This window comes from Ixodes scapularis, unplaced genomic scaffold, assembly GCF_016920785.2.
Source record: "Ixodes scapularis isolate PalLabHiFi unplaced genomic scaffold, ASM1692078v2 PGA_scaffold9__187_contigs__length_104089568, whole genome shotgun sequence".
Taxonomy (NCBI): Eukaryota; Metazoa; Arthropoda; class Arachnida; order Ixodida; family Ixodidae; genus Ixodes; species Ixodes scapularis.
The window spans coordinates 70,460,122-70,483,496 of NW_024609884.1; the positions used below are offsets into that span (position 1 = coordinate 70,460,122).

Sequence of the window (23,375 nt, forward strand, 5' to 3'; positions counted from 1 at the left end):
GGATATCCAAAACCCGCCCGTTGCAAGAGGAAAGAGGCCCGATGCCCACTTTCGAAAGGTCCAGTCTCCGCTCGAAGCAAACAAAAAGAAAGCAACAGAAAAAACAGCGGCAAGGGTCCGGCGCAGCCGGCGACGGGCAGAAGAAAAGCAATCGGCCGTGCGCAATTCTACCAAGGTCACTTTTGGCATACTGCAACGTATATCGGTGCTGTCAGTTTTCGTTATAAATAGAGGCGCCGTACGGCAGGCACCGAGTGAACCGTTGCTCCCGCTGGACGCTCCTGAAAATCGCAGAGCTTCGCGACAGCATTCGTCGCCGTAATGCAATAACCGCACCAGCTAATTTCACCTATGCTGACAATAAAGTAACAAATATTACCAAGAAGACACACTTTTAAGGGCAATCGTCTCAAGAAGCGGGTGCTCGAGTAACGCGCGGAAGCGGTTAACAGTGGAGAAAAACTACAGTAGCAACTTTTCGGTCCCCCTCCCCCCACCTCCCCAAGTTTACAAAATTTTGATGGCAGCCTAAGCCTTGTACAGCAAATATAGCTCACTTGCCTTCGGTCACGTCGTCATCCAAAGTCCCCTTGACTTGGGAGAAACACCACTGGATTTCTCCATTGCCTGAGAGACCGAAAGGAAAAAGCACAATGAGATAAACAGTCACTTTTGTCCCTACCCGGCACCAAAGCGGCTGCCATTGCAGAGGAGAGCTGAGTTTTCAATCGGGAATCAGCCGTTTACCTGCCATTCCAGTCGCGATAAATAGCGCAAAACGTTATTTGTTAAGCTTGAAAAATTAGCTAACAGTTACTGACGCTACTAAGCATCTAAATTTCATTCGATGGCTTTGGATTTGCAACCCAACAGCAGAAAAGGATTTCAAGATGGCGCACTCCCCGTCAGAAGCGCCACAATGACGTCAAATGCGCAGGGCACGACGGGAAGAGAGCGTTCCTGGCTTTTGTTGTGACTGGACATAGCCGCCGCTTGTAATGTGGACTGGAAAGGCTGCTCGGCGGGAAGGACGCCAACGAACAAAGTTTTCAAAGCTAGGCTGGCTGGGTACTACCAGCTCTACATTTAGCTCGGGCACTGCGCGAGCGGTTTCCTATCCGGAATTTTAGAAATGATCTTGTTTTTGTTAGCGTGTCAACTGTCCGGAAACTTGTTCTCTCTCCGTCCCAGGTTCACTAGCAGGCAGCGAACTTCGGACCACCGTGCGTCCGTTGTTGACATCTACCGCGGACGCTGTTCACGAAATGATTAGCAATCACGAGAAACGAACAAAATTAGAAGAGTGTCAAGCTGGTGGGGCGTCCGAAATGACCACGTGACTGAACTAACTAATCTGTGACAAGTTAACACAGCCGTACCCGTACTGTTCTGCCGTTGGCGCCGTGTTCGCTTTATTTTTGATATCGACTGATTAACCCAAACTTTCCAGACAAAATGCAAAAGAGAACCAACACCACGACCAGAGTGTTCTGCACTCGTTTATTCACAAACAAAAGGCAAATGCTAGCTTTGACGCGGTCAGCGACATCTGGAGAAAAAAATGAAGAGGTGCGTCGATCTAATCGCATCAGGACGAAATTAGGGGTGTCGCAATTCCAAGTGCGCCGCACTCCAGATAAGGCGGTGTCTGAAAGGCGCTACTCGATAAGAGGCTCCCCGCCGTCAGCCACGAACGAACGTGAAACTGGGTGAGCGAAGAAGTGGGAACAGCCAAGTAAGTGGTTGCGCCGACGGACGCAGTCATTGGTTGATTTATTGGCACAAGTGCGCATCCGTCCACCCTTGGCATACTTCGCTACGTGGCGATGGGACCACGCTTCGGCGGTCAACCGCGGGCTTGCAGTCGAAGACGGCAATGCGGCGACGATACCTGCCAGGTTTCGGTGTCTGCGACACGCGGATCTCGCGTTGCAGACGACGCGCGCGAGCGACGCACGTTGCGGGCAGCCCCCGACGCGTAGAAGGCGATGCGCGTGGTCGACACCAGCAGCCAGGTAGGGGCCAGCTGGTGGCCAGAGGCACGCGATCCTTTTGACCATACGCGCGTCGCGGGGTCAAGGTTGTGAAACAAGTGGGATAGCCGGGACCGGCCGGGACACCACTGACACCGCCCCCTACACCTTTGCTGCCACCGCAATTTGGCGCGGGGCCAGCAGCCACCTGGCGGCCGGCGTGGCAGCTTTAAAAAATGCACTTGTTAGGTCACGTGACAGGGCGGCCATCTCCCATGTCGTAGGTAACTGGTTAGAGCCGTGAACTTATTTTCTAGGCACAGAGTTGAGCGTGGAAGCCGAGAGCCGCTGGGTGGTGGCCCATTCCGTCCGAGCACCATGAACATGCCATGGAAGATCAAAGAGCTGGTGGATAAAGCGTAAGTAGGCCAGCTTCGGCCGGCCGATTCCAGCTGGCGGTAGGCCTAGGCGGCCGGACTTTCCCCGTCCGGCGCCGCTTCGGCGGGTGCTAACGGGGTACCCGGGCGTCGCGCAGCACTAACATGGTGATGAACTACACGGAGATGGAGGCCAAGGTGCGGGAGGCCACCAACGACGTGGCCTGGGGACCCCCCGGCCAGCTGATGCAGGAAATCGCCCAGGCCACCTTCTCGTACGACAACTTCCCGGAGGTGATGGGCATGCTGTGGAAGCGCATCCTGCAAGACAACAAGCGCTGCTACAGGCGGCCCTACAAGGGCCTGCTGCTGCTCGACTACCTGGTGCGCAACGGCTCCGAGCGGGTCGTCACCTCGGCCCGAGAGCACATCTACGACCTGCGCAGCCTCGAAAACTACTCTTTCGTCGACGAGATCGGCAAAGACCAGGGTGTCAACGTGCGCCAGAAGGTGAAAGATCTGATAGACTTTATCCAGGACGACGAGCGGTTACGCGAGGAACGTAAGAAGGCTAAGAAAGCCAAGGACAAGTACATCGGCCTCTCGGGCGAGTCGCTCGGCTTCCGGTACGGCGACCGCAAGAAGACCGACATGGACGACCTCGATTTTGACCAGGGCTCCCGGCTTGGCCGTCGGCACAGCTTCGAGGACTCCCCCGAAAACAGGTGAGTGCTACCGCGTCAGGGACCACCGACGGGGGCGGGGGGCTCCTGACGCCGTTTCGCCACCCGCAGCAACGACGAGGAACGCGAGGAGCGGACCACCGGTGCTGCCTACCGGGATGAGCCCCGCACTGCCAGCTGGAAACCTCAAGCCAAGAAACTCGACTTGGGGGCTGCTGCCAACTATGGCCGAGAACCCGGTGCGAAGTCACCAAGCCCCCCTGCCCCAACCCCGACGCCAGTACAACACACTGTGGCCACCGACCTTCTGGGAGACATTCTCAGTGCTCCCGAGCCGCCCCCACCGGCCGCTGCCACGGCCAATGGCGACTTCGCAGACTTCAGTCAATTCCAGAGTGCAGCTACTCCCAGGTAGGTGCCCATGTGCTGACCCCTGTGCCGCGGACTCTCAAAAGTCCCCCCTCCCCCCCCCCTCTCTGTGCAGTGCCCATGACGACTTCTCAGACTTCGCATCCTGCAGCTCGACAAGCAGCCTCCCTGCGGGGCTTCTTGACCTCCCAGTGCAACCCGTGAGCTTGCAGCAAAACCTCCAGGCAAGCCCTGGCCTTCCGGTGCAGCAAAACTTGCAGACCAGCCCACCCACTAGCCTCCCTATGCCCCTGGGCTCGGCCGGCATCCCACTGGGACAGCCCTTCCCTGTGGGCCATCCGGCCGGCCTGACCATGGGCTTTCCCATGGTCCAGCAGCAGATGACATTCCACATGGCCCAACAGCCAGGCTTCCATCTCGGCCAGCAGCCGACTACGGTGCTGATGCCCAGCCCCGCTGGGCCTGCCCCCCTACTGGGGCCTGGCCCTACCTCGCCAGGCACCCTGCAGACCAACAAGTGCGGTAAGACGTGGGTGGACACTGGCAGCATCAACATAAGTGTGGACAACCTGAGTCTGAGCAGCAGGTATGCAAAGCCCGTGGCACCCTCCATGAACCAGCTGGCAGCCGGCGGGGCCAGCTCCCTGGGCCGGCTGCAATGAGGCCCCGACACGGAGCGGCCCCAGCGGGGGCACATATCACGGGGCTGGCTGCCCCTCGACTGGTGCTTCCACTGTTCCCCTACTTGCGTAACCCGGGACAGGCAGAAAGAAAATTGTGCTCAAGTGGCACCCCCCTGCTCCGCCCTGGCAGAATAAAGCAATAGAACAAAGCATCTCCAGGGTCGGCCTGCCTCCTCGCGAGCTCGACGTCTATTTTTAATAAAACTCTGGCATCTTGTTGCATGGTGTGTGTCCCTGGTGCTAGGTGCTCTGCCTGGCCCTCTGCTGGGCTTCAGCCTGCAGCCGCTCCAGCTTCTCCAGGCTCATGCTCTGCAGTGGGAGCAGCTTGGGCCTGCACAGCACAGGCCGGGCACGGCACTCCTGGAACTGCTCACCCCGACTGGGCACCACCTCGTGCACCGCCCCTGCATCTGCGACAAGCGCCACGTCGGGACGGCTGCGTGGGCACTTTTCCGTATACCCACTTTGCAAACAAAGCTTGTAGTTACAGGGTTGTTTGTACAAATGGTTATTGAATTTGCAATGAGAACTTTGCTGCAGAGCAGATGTTCCATATGGAATCCATATCTTGTTTTGCTCAAATAACCCAGCTGTGATAATGAGGTTACGTATGGTGTTGCAATCCTCAAATATTTGGGGGGGGGGGGGGGGGGGGGGGGGGGTTGTATCCTGCAATATGACAAATTGCAGCGGTTCCAGAGTGCAGTCTTTCAATACTCCTGTTGCACTCGTCCAGTCTACTGCATATCTTCTCGTTTATCGCGTGCTGCATCACCAATTTGCTCCTGTTGCCTAGAGTTTCGTTCAGACGGTGGTGTGACTTGTTTGATGGTTATGCTATCTAGCTAATACCCTCCCTTAAGCTCAGTCCCAATGTTGTTAAAGGAAAAGGCATGTGATCTGTAGCCCCAGAAAGGTTTTGTTTATACATGCAAGCACTGTTGCAAGCCTAATCATGCGCTCCAACTAAACAGTGGATAACGGCGCGGGGGCAGATACAGTGCAGACCCAGATACAGCAATTGCTATCTATTGACAGGTATCTATTTGGCAATATTCTTGTTTCATATGGCAATGTTGATGCAAGTAGCATATGGAGATGGGGCTTTTAACTTGCTCCTCGCAAGAATATATTCTCTGAAATGTTTTCAACTTCCATTTTATGTTTCCCCTATGTTGCATTTTATGTAGGCTGAAGATTTTCAAGTGTTTATTTTTAACGAAAAGCTATGGATGTTTTTTGGTGTTTATCTGTTTGTTCAAAATCTGAGTATTCCAGCGAAGTGTTTTGTACAGACATTAGAAACGGTGATTGTTGGTGAAAATACTAATAATAAACTAACAATTCAAATTTAATAGACCCTTTCCGAAATTCAGTGCCATCTGGTGGCTCATATAGCAGCTTAATTTTTGGCGTACAATTGGCGGCAATGAACTTGTATTTTATCGGGCACTGTCACTTTTGCAAGTCAATTGCGGGAGAGGAAGTGTTTACTCTGCAGTTCTTTCTTGATCACTTTCGTTTTCGATGGTGACAAAGATGCAACCTGTCAGAACGAAGCTCCAACTCGCAAAGACCCCCCTCGATAAAATTCGATACACCAAAGAGCTTTAGAACCAATTGTATGCCGCTCAGATTGAATAAAAGAAGCATCTTCAGTGTCTTCGTTCATCGGTCACTAGAAAGTTGCCGTTAGTACCAACATTCTTAGATGAGTTGACAAGCTCCACGGAAGAGTAGCGTTCGAAATTGGTTCTTCTCTGTTGCCTGCACACAAGCAAATACAGGCGGAGGGCGTTTCTAGCGCCACCAGCGTCAACGCCTCTACAGGCAACGAAGGACAGCTTTCAAACAACACTTTTTACGCAGACTTTTGTGCAAACTTTGTTTACCCTAAAAACCACGATAGATTCCCTTTCTACCACAGGTAATGTGCACTCTATGTTCGACCGGTACCGCCCCTTCTGTCCATTGGACGGGCCGACAGTGTAGCAAGTGCCACTGAGCACAGGCGTCACGAACCGGCGCCTGGCGTTCTAGGAAGCTTCTCAACTGGCTTGGATCTAGTAACGTTGATTAGTATGGCACAGATGGCATTTCTCACATGAGGATAGTGATCAAAATCGCCAGATTGAATTTCGGAAGGGGTCAACATACTACTTCTCTAAACCCTTACGTTATATTTCTTCATGCTTATCATAATGCAACAGAATATATATTTGCAAACTACAGACTGGTCGGAGTATGGACCAAAGTCTAACTACTCTTTAACATGATCATCCATAGTTTTACATGTTTTTTTCATCCAAGTGATTCTATTCGGCGGGGCTACAAACACTGAATTGTCCTCAAGCAAAATGTTTTGGCAACGAGGAAAGCACTTGCTCTTCCGTCTTTTGTAAGATTCAAACGATACCGACTGCCAGTGTAGTTTTCGAACACTGTCGTCCAGCTTTGAACTGAATGCAAGACATTGTGACCATCCCTGGTGATTGAGGTGATCGACTAACTTTAGCGCCCTGTCCTCCAAAGTCCCCAATTCCACTGATTTGCAAGTAGCAGCATGCTTGACATTATGCAAGATTACACGCCCTACGAAGGTCCAAGAAGGAAGTGTTTCGACGAGTCTGCCTAGAGCAAAAATTTCCAGAAATCCGTTTTTCAGTTATAATCGGTTTCGTACCTCTAACAATGATGAATGCCTATCAGCGTTTTTTAGTTAAAACCAGAAAGTATACGGCCTAATTATATGAAACTCCAAAGAACACCAAAAATAGACTAATTTAGGTGTAAATGAGCAAACTGAGGGAGTCTATCCTGTAGTTCACACTTCACATAAAAATAATCTTTTGGACAAAAGTGGATGGCCTTGTGTATTCTGCAGTCCTCTCTTACAAACCTTGTTGCACTGCCGTTCTCAAACGGAACAGCCAGGAGAATTCAAGGTTTACCCACAAAACCATTGCCCAGCTACTTCATGAAGCATATTGTTCAAATCATTCAGCAGATTATGAAGCGACTTTAAACTTGAAATAACAAGCATTTAGAATGACCTCTTCACGTTCACGAGTGTGGAACAAATGCCAGTTTTGTTAACTAATTCAGTCCACGGACAAAGTTTAAGGCTTCCTTTGTAGTTGAGTGTATGCGACAGAAAAGTACAGTAAAAAGCTGCTTTTTTTTAACCCATAAATGCAAGATTATTTCCTGGTGATGGATAATCTGCAGTCACTCTTGTTGAGGGTAAGGTGGGGTACTCTGGCGATTTTTTCACGGTCCCAGATTTGCCTGAAAATTCGCTAAACACACCAAAAAACATTGCTGAAATAGTACCCTAAATATTAGGTCAAAAAATTTTTTTTCTGCAAAGTAATTGAATTTACACTTTTAGCCCTCATGTTTTTCAAACTGAAAGTCTACTGACAACAATGAAAAAGTGACGCTACAGGAAGGTTGGGGTTCACTCTTTGCAATAGAATTTGTTCCTAACTGATTCCAAGCAGTTTCATGCCATGGTGTCAAATGAATGCTTTGGAAGCTTGCTGCTGGGGAACAAATGCTTTGCATAGTCTCTTTGTTTTTAGTGCTTGCTCGACTGGCAAGCCTGCATGCAACTGATGTCACGGCACTGAAAAGTGGGAGTATATTTGAATGTTGGTTTCTGCTTCATTTTCCTTTGCTGATTTCACAATAACTATTACGAACTTCGTGACACTAAATAGCATACCGGAAAGGGTGAAGGCCAGGGATTCAGAAAATAGTTGGGGTAGCTCGAAAATTCACCGGAGTACCCCTTTAACAGTGTCACATAGCTTTTGGAGTTGGCAAATGGTAAGAACCTCTGCAAGCACTGCCTGTGTTCCCACCACTATTTTCTACTTCATGGTACCTTCAAGAAATTACACAATATTGGGCTTCACATGAGCTCAAGGTCAGACATGAGGCACCTAGAGAACAGTCTCGCATGAATTGCTATTCTTGGCACTTCAGTGGCAACCAGCACAGTACAACTGCTCTACTGCAAAGCAATAGACACAAAGCAACAATAGGCCTTTCGATTGGCAGTGCATGCAAGACGTGAAAGCCATCCCAGTAAGATTAAAATGTTTTTGCATGCACGTGTAACAAGGCAACGCTTCGATTCTGCCTGAAGGCTGTCACTTTCTGTACAACACATCGGGAGGCACTCACTTGATCGAATGACGTTTTAGCGAATGCCCACGTTTCGCCGAACGACACTTTAGCGAATAGTTGGACGCCGCGAAGCGGCGTTTTCGGGTGGGCCAAGTGAGTTCATATTTTTGTAATGAGTTGCCGCAGACTGTCGCCGCGAAGCGGCGTAAAGCGCAGCGCGATGGATGGGTTAACGCGCGCCCCCGTTATTCGCTAAAACGACCATTCGCTCAAATGTCGCCGTTCGCTAAAATGTCATTCGGTCTTGTGATATGGACCCCAACACATCATAGTTTGCTCTATCACGTTAGCATAGTTTTAGAGTAACTATTGAGCTCCGAAGTATCCAGGATAAAACAAACAATACAAGTACAGAACTTTCTCAATAAACATTCAGAGCCCTAGATTTATGAGCAATTCTGAAACTAGCTACACTCTGTTTCATGCAAGTACAGAATAGCTTTGTTTGATTTGCCTGCACCGGTGTGCTTCCGATCATATTTCAATACCTATACCGAAAGTACACTGCCCTACACTTTTCTGCACCGGTGAAGGCAAATCTAAAGAAGCTACTGTCAATGCTGCTAGCGCAAACGTGACTTCATCCAGCGCTTCATTTGCATGCACACTTGTGGAAGTGAGAGATCAAATTGGCAAGCACGCCAGGGGGTTTGACAGCATGATCTTGTCCAGTGCCCATGAATGTGGTATGGTTCCAAGCTTTCACTGTATTTTTCCAAAAAACCCAAATACTTGTCAATACTAAAGAAGAGGGAAAACAACAGCGCATAGTATTGACTAAGCCACGACCCGACCGAGGACTCCGCACGTCCTATTTAGATAGTGACGACCTACTCAATCGCCCGGTTTCTTTTTCTTTTTTTTTTTTGTTTTGTTATAGCGGTGCTTTGTGTGTTCATTGTTATTGTGTTCAACCCAATTGTATGGTGCAACAAACCCATGCGTACGTGCCATCGGCCTTCCGTTGCAACCAGACTCTCTTAACGAGCTAAAAATATCAATGTACAAAACTAACCCGCACTTTGTCAGCTCCAAACCAGTTGAAAGTGCGAATCAAACGGTCAAGACAAGAAACAAGCGAAAAGAGAACCGAATGTGAATTTAATGAAACGCATAACATAATATTGTTGGATTATATATATATATATTTTTTTTTTCTTTCAGAGAAAACGTTTTTTTACATGCGAATCCCAACCTGGCGGTTAACATTTTCGGCGTCATGCGTGTGTGGGTGCTCTACTCACTTTCCAAAGCCTCGAACAGACGGGTGTCGGGCTGGAGATTTGTAAACATTGAAAAGGTGTGCATCGCACAAAAAGTCAACCAAGGAAGAAGCGTTTCTGCAAGGCTCGCCCGACCAACGCAAATAACGTAGCAGTGATTTTACATGCTGCAGAGTCGTTCAGCCAACAGCTCTGCCAAAGCCAGCTAAGCAGCAAGTCGCGTACATCACTTGTGACCGCCATTAGAACTAAACAAACCTGTGGCATCGAATTGATTGGGAGCAGTAATAGCAGTACCAAACATTACTTCGACAACAAACTGCAAACACGGAGCCGACGCCGATCTCGAAAAAATGGCGTCGATGTCCCACCCAGCGTTGGAAACACCCTTGTCAGCTGTAACGTTTATGCCCATGTTTGGTAGGTAGAACACTTGTGGGCGATAAATTGTTGAGATGCCGTGCAAGTAAAATGCGCAATAAACGTAGCGACTCAGCCCACAGGAACACTAGCGCAATGCAGCTGATGCAGCCGCGAAATATAACTTCACCCTAACCACTGTACCCTAACTCGTAGTGAATTACATTTTCGTTGCTGGCGCCCTCTACAAAATTTATTCACCGCGCGTCCCAGTGAGGGAGCTGACGGCAGGCCCAGTCATCCAGTTGGCCCAGTTTTTCCGCTGCAACGTGAGATGTCGTCGCTTGTAGTTGCGTTTAAAATCACGAGAACGCGGAAAAGGACGACATGAGTTGGTAACTAGCTTCCTTTACGCTATTGCAACGGCGAGGGCGGTCGCAGAGCTGGCACTTTCATCGCATGACTCCAGGGAGCTAGGAAATCACGATTCGCTATGCATAAGGACATAGGTAGCCGAGGGCTGTTATAAAGCACAGAGCGGTCGTGTTTTGTGTTCTTTTGACTATTTTAAGAGGAATTCGCTAACCACTTTGTTTACTGGATGAGTATTGAAAGCCTTTGTGACAAACCACTTTTTATCTTTTCTGTAAGAAACGTTGGTTGAGCGCTGTTCTTGAGCGAGCACTTTTCCCCGTCTAGGAATCCTCTGAAACGACTGTCGAAGCCATCGACTCGCACCTCTCCTGGAGGTGAACTGGTAAGCAACACACCAGAATTCTAGGTCAGCCCTTTTTGCCCCTGCTCTAACTTGCCCACTCAACAGGACGAGAAGACTGTCGAAGAATATGTATCTAAATTTGTTCGGTAAGAATGTGCACAAACCCGTTCGTGCTCCCTCTGACCGGTACTGTTTGCATGTTGCAGCCTGGAGACTGATACAAAGAAACTGCACAAGGATGCCAAAAAGTATGAGGATGCCATGCTTGGTAAGAGAGCCTTACAGAACCTGCCAGCATGACTGCGAGTATGGGCACTGATTGTCCTGTGCTCCTTTGCAGCATTGTACCACTGTGAAAAAAAGATGAGCAGCGACCTGGCCAACGGAGAGCTGTGCAATGACAACCCCGAGCTGCGTAGACTCGTGGAAGAGTGGCTAAGTTTTGCATCGTCCATGGATTCTGCTGTAGACGATCACGTAAGAAACCAAGGCAAAGTTTGCCTCTTTCGAGTACCTCCCAGCACTAGCCTGCCATGTCAAGCTCCGAATCTCGTGCCAGTACCTCCAGGGTAGTGAACAGGGGGCGCCTCAATCAGCTGCTAGTCAGTACGGCTGGTAGCCAAAAAGGGCAAGATTGGGAAGGCCACATCACCGAGCGATTGGACACAAGCATTGCGTCACAACTCTGAATGGCGCTCAGAGATTCAAGCTTGAGATTGGTTCTAATAATCGCGGCCCCCCGGCCGTTTGCGTTGCAAAACCCCCATAAGATGGCGCCACTTGTCAAACCAAACTTCACGTTGGGTATTGAAAGGGAGTGCAGAGAAAGCACTCGAAAAGCCTTTCCCTTCTGCTAGGTCAAAGTTGGGAAGTATTCAAGTTACTCCAGGAAACAAGGTAAGGCAGGCCAGGAAAAAAATTTTCTTTTCATATTGTAGGCACAAAAGCATCTTGCATTAGCCGGCCCTTAAAGGGGTACGGAAACGAAAATTGAAATATACAAATTTTGTTCGGAAATGAGTCAAGCATGACGGATAATAACCGTAAATGATAATCGCAGGTTTGTATTTTGAACGACTGGCTATATTTTTCGTTCCAAACGGTGCACTCGAGCAAGCGCTCAATGAGAAGCGAACGGAAAGCGCAATGCGTCGTGGAATATCCGGTGCAAACAAAAACAAAAAAATGATTCACAGCATTCATGACGTGGCAAGGCTGATGTGGTTACGAGCTTTGCCGTTGCTGGCGTTGTGGTGGCGTCAACGTGTTACAACCGAGCCGTTCGAAGTACTTGTGGGGTGACGAGCATCGTGCGTGTCGTGTTCGTGTGGCCCGTTCTCCCCCTAGAAGATTAGCCCATTGCTCCCAACTCTGACAAAAATTGCTTCACCCACCCCGTTCACCCCTAAGCTGACAATGTGGTGGAAGCTATACGCTTGCTGGACCAATCAGCTGCCTCCCTTTCATGACCTGACCGCATTCTCTGCACGTGGGTTTGTGCGAGGGAGCGGGATCACTTGACAAAAGTGTAGCTGGCCCAACGAGCTCGTAGCTTCCACAGCACTGTCAGCTTAGGGTGAACGGGGTAGGGAAAGCAACTTTTGTCCCGAGTTTTGAGCAACGGGCTAATCTTCTAGAAGGAGAACAGCGGTGTCGGGGTACACAAACGAGGGTCCGAGCAAGAGTAAAGTCCTTCCTTTCCGTCTTCTTGAACTGTTTGGTACAATGCGCAATTTGTGAGTTAAGGAAAGCTAAGAAGGAAGAAGTTTAAAAATTGTTTCATGACCGCTTTAAACAGTTGAGCATACTTCCAAAGAGCGGCACTGCGCCGATGTTTAGTGCGGTTACGAGACTGTTCTTGCTACGTCATGGCCTACGTGGCAAGATCCCCAACGTTGCTAGATAGCCTCCAAAATGGCTGCACATGCATCCACCAGGTGCACATTGAAAGATTGTTTAATTAGCTTTAAAGGGGCCCTCTGGAGCTTTCTGCGATCGTCTGTTTATGTTGTTATATTGCGTAGTAGGTGCAAGTTAATATGTATACAAAGTTTTAGATTGCAAAACCGTTTATTAAGCAGATGGCAGTAGAAATATATCGGGACTATTTTCTCTTGGAAGACAATCCCCCATTCCCTGCCCATCGCTAAAACTTGACCAATGGAAATGCTGCATCTCGCGGTGAATGCAAACATTATTATTGCAACACTTTTTAAGCTTGTTGTAAATTAGAGTTTGAGAAAAACGTAAACTGATTGTGGTGTGGGAAACATAGTCCGCAATTATCGCTCCAAAACCAGCGAACTATGTTTTCTCCCCGCAAGCTTGTTGCTAGGGGGTGATGCGTCAGCGCGTCGGCTCGTCTGCAGGCGTGCGTTTGCGGGACACGTGTTCCTTCTTCCCGTGGATCCCGACTCCGAAGCCAGCTTTGCGATCCTTCCACGTCAACGAGTCAAACTTTTCCTTGCCATCTGCGGAATGCCACTGCGTATTGCAGTAGCAGCGCGACGGTGCGGTGCGACGAACGATGACTGCCGAGCACAAAGTCCGGGCTCCTTGACGACGGTCCGCGCGTGTTCAAGAGATTCCTCCGCGGGTCGGCGGTCGGCCGCGTTGGTGACGCGCAGTGACGCCGGAATCCTTCGCTTGCTATTGGCTGACGCGTAAAGAGATGCCCCTCCCGTTTTCCGGGGTCATCTCGGAAAGGGGGGCATGCCGGGGACTTTGATAGCAATTTTAATAGGGAAATCCGCCGCGCATGACCGTAATTTTATGATTTTTAGGATCCTTAGGGCCTCTAGATTGAGTTACCGCCATAAATAGACCATTGCAGAACGCTCGGGAGGGCCCCTTTAAATTTAGTTTTCTTGTGCCTTTCAACGAAAGACTGGTGTTTTCGAGGTTATGCTGCAACATGTAACACATTAAAGCTAAAAAGTGAGTGCTGGAATTTTTTATTTTTTGCCAGGTGATTTAATATGGTGTCGGAAGACTACCCAATTAATATTTTGCTACAGAGTTGCATATATTTTTAATAAAGTTAAGAAATGTAGCTGCTCGATACCGGAACCTGCGCTCGGAGGTCGGAGAAATATAGAGTGAGTGAGTGCCGTAAGTCACGTGGCTACAGCCGACCGCGCTTTTTGTTCTTTTTCCTTCATTCTATTCTTTTGGCCTCGCGCAGCAGTTGCATTGTTGACAGCTTTGCGGGTACCATTTGCCCTGCGATTGCTTTGCAGTTATGTTTGTTTTTTTTGCTGCTCTGCACTTCAAGGTTAGTTGTTTTGTACATTGAATAGTTGGAAATGAGTAGCAAGTGTCTGTGGTGAATGCCCGTGATCGGCTCTGAAAAGAATGCCCCCAAGATCAGGCACATATCTAGAGAAAAAGGGGGGGGGGGTGGTCCATGCAAAATGAAAGATTCCAGGGGGGGGGGGGGGGGGCTAGAGTCTTCCATTTTGCTGGGGCCTCCAATCCCCCCTTCCCCTCATACAGCATTTTGTCATGGGCCCCCCCCCCCCCCTTCCACCGAATCAAAATCCGGGCTACGTGCCTGCCCAAGATGTTGCGTGAAGAGCTGCCTCACAGGTTCTACATCCAAAAGTGGTATTGTGTGGCAGAGTCTGCACAAGTTTCTGAAAGATCAACTTGATCAGGACCAATGGCTGGCTGCAATTCCTGCAGAACAGTTACGGGTGCCTCGGAAAGTGGACGCTACCCGATTTATGTGCTTGTCGTATTTTGTGAAAAGTGACTGTACATTGAATTCGTGGGTGTCAAAAAGGGAGTCCCATACCATTTAGTTCAGCAATGTTTCGTCCACAACATTTTTTTTTTAGTAATAATTGTAAAAAAGAAATGTGTAAATATTGCAAAATGTTTGACAAAAATAAAACAGTATGCCCACTCTCTGGATTAAACCTGGGTCCGCTGCATGTAAAACGGACACCTTTCCACTGAGCTACTCTACAGCTTTAAATAGTCGTTTTGACAATTTGTTTTATGAGACCCAATAGAGGACAGCCGGTACTCTACAGCTTTAAATAGTCGTTTTGACAATTTGTTTTATGAAACCCAATGGGGGACAGCCGGCAATTTTTTTTCTGGGTTGTGCCGGCTACTGGCAGAATATCCACTTCCCAACGACCTAGACTTGTGAATGTCCTTGGGCATAGGCAGCTTCCTTTCGTGGAGCTCGAAGTGTGAGAGTGCTAGCATTGTAATGTTCAGGCAGATGAGGGGGAGCTTCTTGTTCGTAGTAATGCAGCCGGTCGACTGTAGGTTGAAAAGTTTGCTGCCAATTTCCCTGCACCAAAGGCACACCCCAGGCTCGAAGTCAGGCAGCACCACGGATCGGCCACACTCGCACCTAGTAAATAAATTGTTCGCGTGCATGTTTACTCGATGTATGCACTTCATGCTTGACATTGGCGCGTCACCTATTTGTGTTTGTAAGACGAGCGATGTCTTCAGCCACGAGAAGGGGCGACGACTCAGCAACGTCTTTGTGCAAATCGGCTTGGTGGTCGGGCATGTCGTACGGAATGAATCCTAATTGTTTTGATCGGTCCAAAATTTTTCTTTCAAAGACGGACAAATTCGCCGGTACCGTGAAAGACAGTTCTGAAGTAAGGTCCCACGCCAGTCGTCCGCCGCCATCACTGTCCAGCCCGCGAGTCTCACGATATGCGACACGACGCCATGTTCAGAATTACGCAGTGAACGCACAGAGTGCTTCCGGTTCTCTGTGCAACTTTTGTTCTTGAATCAATGTATTTGCAGCTTTTTAGAAGCCACAAAAAATGGGCTTAATTTTTTTTTTTTTTTTTTTAATATTGAGTGTGTGCTTTCAGTGATCCACGAAAAAATTGATTAAATTTGGGGGTTTTGCCTAAACCTTGGAAAAAGGCCCGTGACTATAGAGAAGAGAGTGAGCGCGACTCAAACCGGCCAGTTCTCGATCGGCGGTTTTTGGGCGGAAAGGAACCGAATTTCGAGCCCCCAATTCTGTTCTGGGTAGTTGGGCTCTCTTATTTCATGTACAACTAAAAACCTCGGCGAGCATAAATACCCTGTCAGTATCCCTTTAATTTCGTAGTTGTAAGGGCTGTAGATTACACATTTATAGCCATCCCATTTTCATAGTTGCCAGGTTTCATGAGATGTCAATGAATGGTGGCTTTTGACCACCCAGTAAAGCTGCTGCCCGAAGATTCTGACCTAAATAGCTTGTTCGTTCGAGTGAGGAAGAATGGATAGGTAGTATGCTCTTTTGACGTGTCTAATGTGCTCTTTCACGCCTGCCAATTTTACTGCCTTTAGTTTGTGGATGTGAACCAAACTTTCCCTGCCTTCCTAATAGCTCTTTTCCTCCAACAGCTGGTGGCGATTAGACGTTGCCTCGTAGACCCCCTCAAGAGGTAAGTGAGCAAAAAGCCCGTGCAACGGCAGACGAGAATGGACCAACACGCCAAAGCGCGCAGGTACCAGACAGTCTTCACGGAAGTGCAGGCGGCGCTCAAGCGTCGCAACCAAGTGGCCCAGGAGTGCGTCCGACTGGAGCAGCGTGCGGAGCGACTGGCAGGCCGTGAAACAACTGGTCCCAACCTGGCCAAGCTGAGCGAGTGCAAGCAAGCCCTCGAGGCGGCACGGGGCGACTTGCGTACCCAGGGTGCACTGCTGGCCCAGGACCTGCCACGCTGGTACCAGGCAAGCAACCTCTACCTGCAGCCCTGCCTTGAAGCCCTGATGCACAGCCAGACCCTGCACTGGGGGCAGGCAACAACGTGCGCGCACAATCTGCTCGCCCCAGGTGCGAAGGTGCCCGTGGAGCAGCGCCTGGCCGCTGTCAGGGCCCTCTCCATCGTGGCACTGCCGTCGTAAAGGCCACAATAAAGCACTTTATTTTTGTATTTGTTTGCATCGGTGGTACTCACTCTGTGGAATATACCCTGTCTTCAAAATTCTAGAGCTTCATATTAGCCATCGAGCGCACGCAGAACTTTGGGATTTGTTGAAAATGTTCCTTTCCAAGTAGAGGTTGTAAATTATCCAGACTGCAACTGATATTCAATCATCAAAATTCCCATTCAAAACCCACCACCCAAAAAAAGTTGCTCATGTAACCAGATCACAATGTTGTGTACATGCTTTGTTTTAACTTCTTAAGTTTAACTGTACCAAATATCCTTTACGCAGACAGAAGTGGAGCCCCCAGTAATGCTGAGTGCTTTTACACAAACTTTGATATCTTTGGCACTGGTGTGAAGTCTGACGAAAACACAAATATTACCTCGGGACCAGTGGTGTAGCCAGGTGAGGGGCTTATGAGGCTTAGCCCCCCCCCCCAACCCCGAAATCCAGCCAACCCTATAATTAAGATTCCATGTTTTTGGAGTTCATTTTTCGCTAAAAGTTCGTGGTTTACAGACTTTAATTTTGTTAGATTCCCAATTCTCTGAAATTCTGGGTTTATTTTATTGTTCCCAATTTTTAAAATTCAGAAACAAAATGACTAAAATTTGGGTACCATGACCCGTTGTCCTGAAGGAACCTTGATATCCTAAAAGGCAACCCCTGTTTGTTAGTACTTAAAGATTAAAAAAAAACAACCTGAAGTGGCATTTCTTCAGGATCACTGACCCTGTGCTCTTATAAGTAGACTCTCATTAATTCAAACTCCAGGAAGTCACAGATTTTAGTTTGAATTACCAGAAGTTTGAATTATCAGAAATTCATCTAAATATGATACTAGACAACATTATGATTTGTTACATGGATAGCTACACATACAAAGCAGATTTTTGCCTGTTTCCTCTACATAGGATAATTATAAGCAAGTACAGGCATAACACATTGGGGAAAGAACTGTGACATTAAGTTTATTCATCCAGCAAAAAAGTTGTTGATAGTGGACTCTTTAATCAGTACATGAGACCTCAAAACAAAATTTTCAATACCAGCCAACGCAAGTAGCTCTTTACGGGACTCTCCCTTTGCAGACAGAAACTTCCGGAGCTGAGCGATGTGCTCAAAGGCCTCTGCAGCTGTGACAGTTGGTAGTGGGCCATCCCTTTCTTCATCGTCATCTTCACTCTCACTGCTGCACTGTGCTGGCATTATTTCCTTATGTCCTCTAATGAGTCATCACGACAGACACACATCGTCGTCAAGACTAGCATATTCCGCCAGCTCGGCGTTCACATTATCTGCTTCAAGGCCAGAAAGCATGACGCCAGTGAGCTGTTCCTCATCCTCGATGTCGTCTTGGTTATCATTGCTAGTCTTGAAGCACATAATGTGAACGCCGTTTTCCGCCAGTGTTGTGCCCATTACCAAAAAAAGTAACGAAATAGCGTTACTCGTTAGTTTGGTAAAAAGTAACGCGTTATCGAGCTACGTTACTCTTTTACAAACGTAACAATATACCGTTACTTTTATGTTACTTTTATGTTACTTTTATGTTACTCTTCTGTTCGAGTACATATGTTTGGCAGAGATGTATGATAAGCCTCCTTAACAAGCTTGGATAAAGATAAAAGTTTACAGAGTGGTTTCATAGTGTTTTGATGCACGAAGCAGCTTAATTTTCGGCATGCAGATTAGGTATTGTAACTGTAAATGACATGATTCTGTCTCCTTTAGTTGATACATTTCATTCAGACCTGCTGGCCATGGCAACGGACTTTCGTTATTCACGCCCATCTCACGCGCAAAATGAGTCGGAGATGTTAGTCAATCGGCTTTTATAAACTACAGCATGCGAACGAGGACTGCTGGAACACAACCAGCCAACCAACACCCCTTATCTGTACGCCGGTTTTAGTAACCGTCCGGTTCATACTATTACCAGAGACTGGTTTGCTTCACTATCTGGAACAGGACACCGGTTACCAGCACACTGGCTATAATCACTTGCTGCCTCTTACCAGCAGTAGCTCTTAGTTTTTCTGTGAAAAAAAAAGGTTTCGTGTTTGTAAGTTTTCTTTCCAGGTTTAAAACTTTTTAAAAAACTTTTTATCATGACCTTAGGGAATTAAAGACTAATCAAGCGAAAGATTCTTCTGTGTACAAAAGTGGGTCAGGAACTTTCAGGCAGCGAGGGGGAGAGCGAGAGTAAAAATATTCCACAAAGGATGTTTCTTTTCTTTTTTTTTTGAAACTAGAGAAATGAGCAAATCGGCTTCGCCACTAGTTGTCCATTGTTGTAAACGGATGTCTCTCCACGGCTTCCCAACCCCCCCCCCCCCCCCCCCCCCCCCGCCCCCGCTGTCCACTTCTGCTGCGCAAAGCAGGGGGGGGGGGAGGGTCAGGAGGGAGGGGAGGAGGCTGTAACACAGTCGTTCGTTCAAGCCTTGCAGGTGGTGACACTATGAAAAAAAAAAAAAAAAGAGGATGAACGGAATTAGCTGGTAGCCGAAGGTTTTTTTCGCCTTCGAGAAGTGAGTTTTTTGGGGTTTTTTTAACTTTACTGTGACGGATGCTGGTTCCGTGCAGCGATAAGCTGGTGCAGGATTTTGAGATAAGCTCGTGCAGGATTTCACCAGTTTTGGTCAAAAGTAACGAGTAACGAAATTTGACAGCCGATACCGTAAAAAAGTAACGGAAATACTTTACTCGTTAGTCATTCAGAATACTAACGAGTATGTTACTGCGTTAGCGAAAAATGTAACGCGTTACCAGTAACGTTGTTACTAGTAACGCGTTACCTCCAACACTGTTTTCCGCTAATGTGTGCCCGCTTGAGCCCCGTTGAGTGCGCTTCTATTTGAGCACCGGTGCACTGCGGAGAAGCAACATTCGCGAAAACAAGCTCCGCGGGTATTGCTTCTCTGCGGTGCACCGGTGCTCGGAAAGAAGCGCACTCAACGGGGCCGCGAGAACAAAAAAGTATGAATTAAGCGAAAACGCCGTTCGAATTAAGCGGCTTATAAATACATTAAAAACATAGCGGGACAACCAAAATTTTCAGATCTGTTTGAATTAACCGGAAGTATGAAATATCCAAGTTTGAATTATCGCGAGCCTACTGTAAAGTTTGTCTGTAACACATTTTCTTTTGTGTGTGTGTGTGTGTGTGTGTGACCTTGGAAGTTTTTAGTGTTTTGGGTATGTTTTTCGGATTTATCCGAAAACATGGAACCCTACCTATAATATACCCATAATTTTTTACCCCCCACCCACCCACACCCCAAATATAATATTTATCATCTAGCTCGGCCCCCGTCCTAACCTTACATGTACAAAGTTGCTCAAGATTACAAGTGACATCTAGTGGGCTCTTATCTCGCATATTTAAAAAAAACCTTGATTCTGGTGGTGTTCCGGCTGACTGGAAATCTGCAAAGGTTGTCCCGATTTTTAAAAATGGCGCAAAAGACGTCCCTGCAAATTGAAAATATCCGGCCCATATCTTTAACCTCTTTTAAGTAAATTGATGAAATGTCGTTTATTCCAGTGTAATGAATTATTTGTGTAAACAATATACTCTTTACGAACCAGCACGGTTTCCGGCGGTCATACATACTCCTGTGAATCTCAACTTTTTAAAATTTTTAACGGACATTCACCATAACCTATACATAAAAAATATGAAACTCATGCTATCTTCATTGATTTAAAAAAGCATTAGATTAAGTTCCACATTGTCGTATTATCCAAAAACTAAAAGCACTCGAAGTAGAAACGTCCGTTATAAACTGGGTTGAAAACTTTCTTTCACATTGAACACAATGTTGCTATAGACAACATTTGTTTGTCACAGAAACTTGTTAAATCGGGAGTACTGCAGGGCACCGTGCTAGGTCTATTGTTTTTAATTTACATAAATGACCTGTCAGATCTTTTTAATTCCACTATTAGATTATACGCGGACGACTGCGTGATTTATAGAAAAGTAATGAGTGTAATTGACTCTACTCTTTTGCAAAATGACTTGTCACATATTCAAGCATGGTGTCTAAAATGGCAAATGGAGATCAGGGTTGACAAAATTAAATTTCTTAACTTCACTACAAAAAAAAAAAAAAAGATCATTACTGAGATTGGCTATTCACTTTCTGCCATACCAGTTGGAGCCGTAATATCCTACAAGTATCTTGGCATCAGCTTCTCATGGGAGCCTCATATAAACTACATATTTGTGAAAGCAAACAGAAGTTTGGGATTTTTGAAGTTTTTTTTTTACTTAAAAAAAAAAATACTTGTTGCATATAATCCTTTTATCCGTCCTCAACTCGAGTGTGCATCCATTGTCTGGAATCCCCATCAGTTGTATCTAGAACAAAAACTGGAAGCTGTACAGAACCGGGCTACATGTTTCATTTTCCACAATTATCAGCCCACAAGTGTTACCGCAATGAAAGCTAAATTAAACCTCCCTTTTTTAAAGCACAGGAGAAAAGTATCACATTTTACCTACCTGCACAAAATGTAGTATAATTTTCCTTTAAAAAAAATATTAATACTGCCCACTGGCCACCCACATCTCCCCCCTCACCAACCAACACTCAAAATTCAGCGGACTACACCTAAGACTAGCCTATTCAAATTTTCTGCCTTACAATTGGCCATTACTGATTGGAGCAAGCTCCCAGAACCTATTGTGAGCATCCCAGAACCCAGTAGCTTCCAGATCTGTCATTTCCTCTCTCTTCACCATCTAGCTTCCTTTTTGCAGGTGTTCTCAAAACGACACAAACATCCTAGTCTTTTTTGTTTGTTGTGTTACTTTGAGTGCTCATATTTGCCCCCCCTTATGTCAAGCCCTCTGTGGCATTCAAGGGTGAAATAAATGAAAGGAAATGAAATCGTAGACATCCCAGGTGCCTTCCATCCCCCAAAAAAGATTCCTGGCTACGCCACTGCTCGGGATCTCTGGTTAACAGCACCAACTCCGAACAAAACTTTTTACAGGGCGAACTTCATGTCTGTTTCCCATGACTCTGTCAAGTGCTACTGTTTAAACAGGGTTTTGCTAAATGACGACATTTGCAAGCTCCTTGAGACACCACAGAGATGGCAGGAGAGCGCAGGGCAGCAAGGCTTTGCTTAGCTTTGCTCTGACAGACAGTCCACGTTGAAGCATAACTTTTTTTTTTTACCTCAAACATTGTTATCGATGTTCAATCTGCACTAGCTTGCCTACTTTTTAATTCTCTCAGGTTTCGATCAGCTTCAAACTCTCAAAAACTAAATATTTAATACTTCGCAAAGTCTGCATCTTGAAACAAAACGGTTTACCCCTGCAGACCCCTGCAGCTCGCCAAGCCATCACGAGGGCTATGGTGGAGGCTGAAGTGTACGCCAGGACACTAGAAAACAAACGATGGGGACATCAGCTCCCCACTTTCCCAGAAATCCTGCATCAGGAGACTGAATCACAAGCCTGGCACTTCTTGGGAAGGCGAAGACCAAAGGAGCGAACCACACGTTAGCACTCAAAATGGACAAGTCCGTTGACGAACTGTCGGATTCGACTGGCAAAACGTTCTTTCCTCAGCCGGACCTTGACGGCAAGCCATGGGATGAGATGTACTTAAAAAAGAAATCACAGTCTTGGACAACCGTATGAACAGACCATTTATGAAAGGGGAACTTGAGTGGGGCATCCACAAGAGCGAGTCCCGATCAGCGCCAGGGCTAGACAAGATCACCCCAACAATGTTGAAAAATCTACAGAAGACGCCAAACTTCTGCTCTTGGAATGGATCAAACATATCTGTAGCACAGGCGAGCTTCAGCTCACTGGAAACATTCCTCCATAATTCCCATTCCCAAGCCAAGGAAGGACAAAGGAAAAATTGGCAAATACAGACCCATCTCGCTGACCTCTTGCGTTTGCAAAACCATAGAAAAGATGATACTCCCTCACATAAAAAGGTGTCTGGAGTCTACCAGTACCTTCCACCCTGTACAGGCCGGCTTCCACCCCGGCCTGGGCACACAAGAAAGTCTGACTCTCATTTCGGCCGTTATCGTCCAAAGCAAAGGGAGCAAGCATAAAGCGGCCCTGCAGCAGTCTTGGGCATTAACTAGTTACTAGTAAAGTGTTACCGGTAACTAGTAGTTACTTTTTTTGGTAACTTTTACCTGTAACACATTACTCTTTAATACTGGTAACTTGTCACTGTAACACTGTTACTTTTTTATTGGGTAACTGTAACTGTTGAGGCCGTTACAGTTACTTTTTTTTACTATATAAATTAGAACCCACTGCCCAGGACATTGTGAAATTGCCATCTTGAAGCATTTTTCTCAAAACTCCTCGCTGACCAAAAAAAAAAAGAGTGTGGCCACGCATTAAACAAACAAAAAATTGCCATGGTTTAGCCCACGACCGAGAATGGACGAGGAACGAGTCAGCACGAAACCGGGAGATAAAGGAAGCGGCGCCCGCGGTTGTAGGGGCGGCAAACAATGTCTGTTTCACCGACTTTGGCTCACTCTTCTCTTGTGGGGACCATCTGTGGTTGTCGGTGGTCGTGCGATGTCTCCGAGTGTTCCGTCTGGGCTGTGTCTGGAATATGTCCGTGCTGTCGTTTTTACACCCGTCCATTTGCCGTTTCCTCATCTCTATTAGTTTTCCAGGAAGCTGTCCCCATATTGTGCAGAAAGCCGGCGCTTGTATTCTCTTCTGAGCCGCTCGAGTTAACATGACTTCTACAGTTGACATTTCGGACGCAGACGCCGGGTGGTCGTCGTACACTCGTAGAGCACCAGAAGCTAATTGTTTCCTTTCCCCTGTTATTCTTCCGAAGCTGTTTGACCTGCTATGTTTAGGCCTGCTTCCGAGTA

At 47.3% G+C, this 23,375-nt stretch overlaps 3 protein-coding genes across 4 annotated transcripts in view; 2 read left to right on the forward strand and 1 right to left on the reverse strand.

Moving 5' to 3' along the window:
• The window catches only part of LOC8031456 (protein phosphatase PP2A 55 kDa regulatory subunit), a 33,945-nt gene extending 32,996 nt beyond the window's left edge, over positions 1 to 949 (reverse strand). The window contains exons 1-2 of the mRNA XM_029969997.4: positions 748 to 949; positions 562 to 627 (exon numbers count right to left, since the gene is read on the reverse strand). Of these exons, the coding sequence (XP_029825857.1) occupies positions 562 to 627; positions 748 to 754 (73 nt within the window). The 5' untranslated portion in view covers positions 755 to 949. The remainder of the gene's footprint in view (positions 1 to 561; positions 628 to 747) is intronic.
• A 666-nt stretch (positions 950 to 1,615) lies between these two features.
• LOC8031455 (clathrin interactor 1) lies at positions 1,616 to 4,305 on the forward strand. 2 transcript variants are annotated; one of them, XM_002405701.4, is made up of 5 exons: positions 1,616 to 1,735; positions 2,291 to 2,392; positions 2,509 to 3,075; positions 3,145 to 3,444; positions 3,518 to 4,305. In XM_002405701.4, the coding sequence occupies exons 2-5, from the start codon at positions 2,352 to 2,354 to the stop codon at positions 4,062 to 4,064; spliced, it is 1,455 nt and encodes a 484-aa protein (XP_002405745.1). In that variant the 5' UTR covers positions 1,616 to 1,735; positions 2,291 to 2,351; the 3' UTR covers positions 4,065 to 4,305. The 2 variants fall into 2 exon arrangements, with proteins under 2 accessions (XP_002405745.1, XP_040356528.1); XM_040500594.1 differs by lacking the exon at positions 1,616 to 1,735 and adding an exon at positions 1,740 to 2,015.
• A 5,823-nt stretch (positions 4,306 to 10,128) lies between these two features.
• LOC8031453 (bridging integrator 3) lies at positions 10,129 to 16,492 on the forward strand. The gene is made up of 7 exons (XM_002405699.5): positions 10,129 to 10,257; positions 10,562 to 10,619; positions 10,686 to 10,726; positions 10,787 to 10,848; positions 10,921 to 11,057; positions 15,960 to 16,000; positions 16,064 to 16,492. Exons 1-7 carry the CDS (start codon positions 10,250 to 10,252, stop codon positions 16,461 to 16,463), a joined length of 747 nt encoding a protein of 248 aa, XP_002405743.2. The 5' UTR covers positions 10,129 to 10,249; the 3' UTR covers positions 16,464 to 16,492.
• The last annotated feature ends 6,883 nt before the right edge of the window (positions 16,493 to 23,375 follow it).

Excerpts from the sequence above, each read along its gene's own strand:
- LOC8031453 (XM_002405699.5), top strand. Across the intron at positions 10,727-10,786 it reads TATGTATCTAAATTTGTTCG|CCTGGAGACTGATACAAAGA; the intron begins GTAAGAATGTGC and ends TGCATGTTGCAG. Across the intron at positions 11,058-15,959 it reads ATTCTGCTGTAGACGATCAC|CTGGTGGCGATTAGACGTTG; the intron begins GTAAGAAACCAA and ends TTCCTCCAACAG.
- LOC8031455 (XM_002405701.4), top strand. The coding sequence starts at position 2,352 with ATGAACATGCCATGGAAGATCAAAGAGCTGGTGGATAAAGC. Across the intron at positions 3,076-3,144 it reads GAGGACTCCCCCGAAAACAG|CAACGACGAGGAACGCGAGG; the intron begins GTGAGTGCTACC and ends CGCCACCCGCAG. Across the intron at positions 3,445-3,517 it reads CAGAGTGCAGCTACTCCCAG|TGCCCATGACGACTTCTCAG; the intron begins GTAGGTGCCCAT and ends CTCTCTGTGCAG.